Raw genomic sequence first — 6,781 nt, 5'->3', positions numbered from 1 at the left:
CTGATGTCTGGATGGTCTGTGTATACCCAGTGGTTGTGTACAACGTGGATATTCTGTTCTTGTTGTTCGGTTTTGGTACGTGACCCATCTGGGAAGTTTTTACACTTCCAACGCAGGGCATGCCACGAGTACCAGGACCCGTGAGTACCTGCAATGGATACTCGTAAGGCACACCATCGGGTACCTGTATCCGTGGATACAGATACTCGTTCCCACGGGTGTGCGCACGGATACAGGTCTGATGCCGGGGCTCACAGGTACTCATGGGAGAGTACCTGCCATATTCGTCATTTCTAGGCCAGAGCTTGCCGGAGGCCAGATGTTTGTCCAGCGACTCTCTCTCCTCGCTCTCCTCCTCACTCTCTCCCACTTCCCCGAGCGTACACCACTGTGTGATGGAATTGACACGTCGTGTTGCCATCAATGATGGTGCCGCTCATCCTGTGTACTTGTTTCTATAAAGATCTCATGGGTCTTTGAGTGAATGAGTTTGGAGTCCCACCCCTTTGCCATCGTAAAATCACTCGTTCTCACTCAATACCGCGTATGTTTCTGATGTAGTACCATCAATCGACATGTCTTGATCCCCTGCATTGGTCCCTGCATTTAGTTTGACGAGAAATGGCCTGCTCATCGTTGAGAACGGCGGTGTTGACCCCGGTGAGTGCCCATTACCCCTCCAACCGTAAAAATGCTCGGTCTCGCTCAAATGGGCGCGCGTTTTCGATGTAGTTGGATTGATCTACGCGTCTTAATCCCCTGCATCAGGTCCTGCATTTATTTTGACGAGAAACGGCCCCCTCGTCGTTGAGAACGGCGGTGTTGACCCTGCTGAGTCCCCATTACCCCTCTAACGGTAGAATTGCTCGTTCTCACTCAGTTTGGGGCGCGTTTCCGACGTTGCGTGGTCAATCGATGCGTTTGGATGTTTCTCATCGCCTCCTGTCCTTGGTTTGATGCGATTCGGCCCTCCTGTCGTCGAGAACGATGGTATTGACCTGGTGAGTACCCCCTGCTTCCCTCTACGTAAATTTGTTCTTTCTCACTCAATTCCGCGTATGTTTACGACATTGCGGGGTCAATCGACGCGGATTAACGTTCCGCATCGCCTCCTGCCCTTGGTTTGATGTGATTTGGCCCGCCCGTCGTCGAGAACGACGGTATTGACCTGGTGAGTACCCCTATACCCCCTTCCCCAGCTCATATTTACCACAGTACCCACGGGTACCCCTCAGGTACCTTCAAAATACCCGTAGATTATCTCTATCCATGAGTACCCGCCCATTGGCAAGTACCTGTATCCGTGGATATGGATACCCGTTCCCACGGATGCCACCCCGGATACAGGTGTGGCCTCTGAGGGCACAGGTACTTGTTCCCACGGATACAGGTACTCGCACGGATATAATCGTAGCATGCCCTGCAACAGACTCTAACAAGGAGACAATATCCTTGTCGGCCTCCTCTACCGCCTCTGAACCATGGCCCATATCTTCATCAACCTCCTTGTCGACATCCTCATCTAGCTCAGACTTGGTAGCTTCGGATTGGCAAGCCTGGCTTGGTGAAGACTGGAGGGAGATGGTATCTCAGTCAGAGCCATCTGACTCGTCATTGTCCACTTCCTCGAACACCCGGTCCACCTCACGTTCTAGCTTTAGAACAAGCAGCTCCGCTACCTCCATCTCTCTCTCTCTCCAGACGAGGACTCTGATGCAGACATGCCTGACATGGAAGTTCTGGACCCCCACTCTGACTCAGATGATGAGGACAATGTAGAGACCTTGAGAGGTTGGAGAGGGCAGTGGGAGTATTTGGGAGAAGAGGGTGATAACAAGGACAGAAGTGAAGATGAATACATGCCTGACACACTAGTTCGTATCATCCGCACTATCCACCACCTCATTGATAGCTGGTATGAGAACCACTACGAGGCTCCTCGGGATAACTACTCACGCGGCCCAGCATCTTTTCCTCACACGCTCAATGTTCTCAAAGAACGCCGACCTGACCTTTTCCACCGCAACTTGCGGGTCACACCAGCGGTCTTCGATGCTCTCGTCGAATGTATCCAGGGCGACTCCATCTTCACCAAAAACTCCCAGAATGAGCAGATTCCTATTTCCCATCAACTCGCCATCACCCTCTTCCGTTTTGGCCACAGCGGGAATGCAGCGAGTCAATCATGAGTGGCGGAATGGTCTGGGTATAGTGTCGGCATGTTTGTGCATGTAACTCGTCATGTGATGACAGCGCTCCTGCGGTGGTATGTTGTAGATGAGACCGTTTGCTTTCCTACCGACGAGGAAAAGGAGGAGGCAAAATCTTGGGTTGAGGATCATTCGTGCGCGGAGTGGCAGGATGGGTTTTGCATGGTGGACGGCACCCTTGTCCCACTATATGAGCATCCTTTTTGGTTTGGTGAGAGTTACTATGACCGCAAATCAAACTACTCTCTTAATGTCCAGGTGCGACTATTTGTCCTCTTCCCTCACTCGCTCTTGTCTTGCCTCAGCAATAGTACAAACTAAACTTTTGTGCTGCAGATTATCTCACTGCCAAATTTGCGTACCATCGACTTCGGATACGGGTTTACCGGTAGTACTCACGACTCGACAGCTTAGCTTCCCACCTGTATACCTAATGAGCATGAAGATTTGCTCGAAGGAGATGAATTCGTCTAGGGTGACTCAGCGTATCCCGTATGTCATGACCTTATATGCCACACAGTGCCTCTTATAGCTGTACTATCTTACTCACCCCTAGACAGATCCAGACATGGCTCATAGCACCGTTCAAGAGGCTCGAGTGCAATGAGCCGGACAACGAGATCTTCAATAACCATGTCTCAAGGGTCCAAATCTGATCTGAGCATGCTATCGGTTTTCTCAAGGGCCGCTTCCAATCCCTCAAGAGTCTTCGAGTCAACATCATCGACGAACGGTCACACAAGTTCGCCACATACTGGATTGCCACTTGTATTGTTGTTCACACCTTTGCTTTACGTTCTGAAATAGCCGTCCGTGACCCAAACTACGATCCCGCAAGAGACCCCTTTGTAGCTGCAGGTGTATCTTTGGACTCAGACCCAGACCATAGACCACGCATTCACCAGTGTACCCTTTGTGGTCCTCACAATTTGCCCAAAGCAAAGGTTCATCGACTTAAACTGAAGGCAGATATACTTCAGGTGCGGGAGGAGAGGAATAGAAGGAAAGAGCGGTGAGAGGCAGGAGAGGACTCGGATATGGATGATGATTAAGAATTCCTTCTATATGTTTATGCCTTAATTACACCATCAAAGTCCGACAATCATAACCACACCTTTTAGAACATTTTATAGCCTGATCAGATACAATCCAAACGACACAACTTTGGTGTACTGTGTGAAACAATTTGCACTACTTGTGTTAGCCCACATGTGGGCATTGGGCCACAGTGGCACTTCACCTTGTTTTCGAAAGACTCCCTCGGACTCCGATATCTGATATGTGAGCTTATACTGAAGACAACATGAAGACAAGTCTAAAGAGTGGAATACGGTCAAGAAGTGGTTGGTGCCTGAGCAAGCCCATGCATTGTTTGAGCATCACATGCGCTCTGGTGGGCCACGGCCCACACTTAGGCCACACAGTGTTCAGCCTTCGTTCAGACACAACACACCACTGAAACTCCATTTTTAAGGCTGTATCATAGATAATAACTCATTCTGAGTACATGTCACACAGAATCCAAGGTTTAAACTTGATTTTAAGCAAATATCTACCTGTAGCAACATTGGCGGTGAGCTTGAGTTGGCCGGAACTTGCCGAGAGTATGTTTTCACGCTTTGCGCACTTTGTCGACTTCTAGTATTGTTGCGATCCGATAGGTGCAAATCTTCGCAGCTGCTCAGGTTTTAAACTTGGGCTCCTCTCCGGCCTTTTTGGCACCAATTCTATCACAGATACATGCATGCTCAATTCTGTACTACTGAACTCCGTATCCACCTCCGACACCGCCATTCAGACCCCAAAATTGTTCTTCTCACCTCCATCCACACCTCTGAAATTGTTCTCGCCGCCTCTATACATGCTAAGATCCCCGTTATACGCAGGAAGATTGTTGTCTTGCATGAAATCCATCGCGCCAAGCATGTTGTTGTAACCACCATGGCCACCTTGAGAGGGGTACCATGGTGGAGTATGACTGAGAGAGCGAGACAACGAAGCCACCGCACCTTCCATATGCATTCTCCTCTGCCACAACCTCTTCAGCTCAATCTCAGCCCGCAAAGTCTTAGTCTATTGCTTATCCCGCTTTTAAGCCAAGGCATTCTTCGCCATATCTGTCTTGTCCTGGTGTTTTTCCCTTTTGCAGTTGACCTTTGCTTTTGCGAGTTGGTGTGCGGACTTCTGTGTAGCCTCTTCGGCAAGAACAACATCTGAGAAGTCGTTCACTTTGGGCTTCTCAGGCTTAGGCTTTGTCGGAGGGGGAGCAGTGGTAGTATTGAGGGCGGGTTTCTTAGGTGTGTTTCCACGTTTCCAGCAGGAAGGGGTAGAGTTGGGCTCAGGAGCGGTGCGTTTAACAGGGACGGTGGAGGAGACTTTGGCGGGGAACTCAGTGCCATCATCATTCTCATCTTCTTCTTCCTGTTCTTCTTCATCCTCACTGAGTCCGTCTTCTCCATCACTATTCTCCTCCACTTCCACTTCACCCGTGTTCGCTCTATCTTGTCCGAGTCCAGCCTTGATCTCCGCTTCACGCTCTCCACCGTTCATGTTCATGATGATATTGGCATCAATATCTGTTTGGCTATTACCGAGTCTGGTCGGGACGAGGTTAGGACGCTTGTCGATCAGAGCCCGGATCTTGAAGAACCATGGTGCCCTCGGTTTGACTACATCCTCTAAATCAAGGACACAAAATCAGTCTTGTAGTCACTATAGCAAAACATGAACAGCACTTACTCCATGTCCTGACGAAATCATTCTGCAGGGATTCCTCAATTTTGTCATGCCGGACAATACCAGCACCTGTCTCACCCATCTCGTCCGCCAACTCATGAGTGATATTGCACATGCTAAATACAAGAAGTCATCAGAAGCAACTGAGAAAGCCAAGATAAAGTAAACATACTGCTTCAGTTGGTTCTTTACCTTGAGACAATAAGCCGTCTTTTGGGCCTTTGTCTTTGCGAGAGCATATGAAGGTCAATACTTCGGGTGATTTTTGAAGGTGTGGTCATAGAGTATCAGATTATGCTCTGTCTTCTTCTTCCCTCCACCTTTGGAGGTGGATCTGTTAGCGCCTTTAGGAGGGAAAGACCAGCAGAGATCTCTTGGCTGTCTTCTATCCTGTTGATTAAAATGAAAGAAGTCACATGGTTGTCTTCAGTCCAGCTTTGTATGCATGTATGTTGTATCAGAAGCCCATAGACGAGGACCGTGAAAGACAAAACAAGTGTATGCAATGCTGATGGAACTGTCTTCCTCGGGAGCCTCTTTGCTGGTAACAACCTGGGCGCTCTCCGCAGACTTCTTCGTGGTTGGCTTCGAACTGCCTTTCACAGTCATTTTGATTTGCTTGCCGGTAGTTTTAGCCTTCTTGCTCTTTGGTTTGGGCTGCTTTGGCATGGTAGAGCAAGGATGGAGGAGGAGGTAGAAGAACCGAAGCGCGGGCCTACGTGGTCATAGCGGAAAAGGCAAGATACCAAAAAAATTATACAAAAGACTTATTTATCTACTACACTTTTTTCTAGTACTACAAAACCGAATGCGGAAAGGTAGTGCAATCACGCGCACAGAATCGAACCAGAATCGTGCAGCGGATTCAAGTTTCGACTCCAGAGATGGACGTATTGGCATCCAATTCACGATTTTGTCCATCAGAATCGGCCGCCACATCAGCATCGGAATCCACCTTAAAATCAACTCAGAATTGAGCACTGTGAGAACCCCTAATAAGACAAGTGTGATGCAACGATTAATCCTACACCTGCGCTTACCTGGTCCTATTCAGCTGGTTTGGATCAACCGTCACTAAAACCTGACACTCTAGCTTCGCTCTTTAGTCTTGCCATCCAGATCATCAGTCCTTGTTCCTCAATGCTACATACATTGTCACTTTTGTGCTCACATTTGCTGCAGGAAATCGTGCCATTTTACTTACTCATTGAACTTTTGGTCTTATATCTAAATGCATCAGAGCTTACCTTTCACTGGATGTTCTTTACGAGTGTAATTATCAGTTTTGTTAGGTCAAGGCCTCTAACAGGAGTATCATAGCTGGTCTGCACGTATTATTGATAAAGCTGATAAACTTTGCTCCACATATTTCAGAGACAACCGTCCCACCCAGTATAATTGAATGCTCAGAGTGTATATCATCACTTGGGGGGAGAGGCCATTGCTATACCTAGCATGGCAAGCACGATGCCTGGTTTTTTAATTAGTTTAATGTTTATTGTTTTTATTTACTCAAGACTTTTGTATTACTCAGAGGTCATATATGTCATCATCTGCTGACCCATTTAAGACACTTTTGATGATTGTGCAAGGCTCAGACTTATGTTAGTACACATGGGCTCTACCATCATTCTTCCTTCCTCCCCCGCCGCCGCCACCATTCTTTATCTCCTCATTCCTCCCCTCCACCATCCTTCCCCCATCCCTGCCAAGTCCCAGGAGCTCCATGCCTGCCTTGTCATGCTCCGTACCCAAGAAGATATTGATCTACTCCAGTATAAAGATGTATTGTCGTCAAAGGATTACACTCCCAATGTCTTGTCGATGGTCAGTAT

At 48.2% G+C, this 6,781-nt stretch overlaps 2 protein-coding genes across 2 annotated transcripts; one reads left to right on the top strand and one right to left on the bottom strand.

Annotated features, from left to right (window-relative positions):
• Positions 1–1,721: 1,721 nt before the first annotated feature.
• Positions 1,722–2,521, top strand: STEHIDRAFT_112626 (uncharacterized protein; the record flags this gene model as incomplete). The annotated part of the gene is made up of 3 exons (XM_007306197.1): positions 1,722–2,178; positions 2,278–2,421; positions 2,469–2,521. 3 exons carry the CDS (start codon positions 1,722–1,724, stop codon positions 2,519–2,521), a joined length of 654 nt encoding a protein of 217 aa, XP_007306259.1.
• Positions 2,522–4,301: 1,780 nt separating this feature from the next.
• STEHIDRAFT_158873 (uncharacterized protein) lies at positions 4,302–5,615 on the bottom strand (the record flags this gene model as incomplete). Its single annotated transcript, XM_007306196.1, has 5 exons — positions 4,302–4,888; positions 4,950–5,062; positions 5,119–5,171; positions 5,267–5,331; positions 5,420–5,615. 5 exons carry the CDS (start codon positions 5,613–5,615, stop codon positions 4,302–4,304), a joined length of 1,014 nt encoding a protein of 337 aa, XP_007306258.1.
• Positions 5,616–6,781: the final 1,166 nt, after the last annotated feature.

This window comes from Stereum hirsutum (genome assembly GCF_000264905.1).
Source record: "Stereum hirsutum FP-91666 SS1 unplaced genomic scaffold STEHIscaffold_10, whole genome shotgun sequence".
In the NCBI taxonomy this organism is placed as follows: domain Eukaryota; kingdom Fungi; phylum Basidiomycota; class Agaricomycetes; order Russulales; family Stereaceae; genus Stereum; species Stereum hirsutum.
Note: the sequence above shows the minus strand (reverse complement) of the source record. Positions and strands in the feature narration are given on the sequence as shown.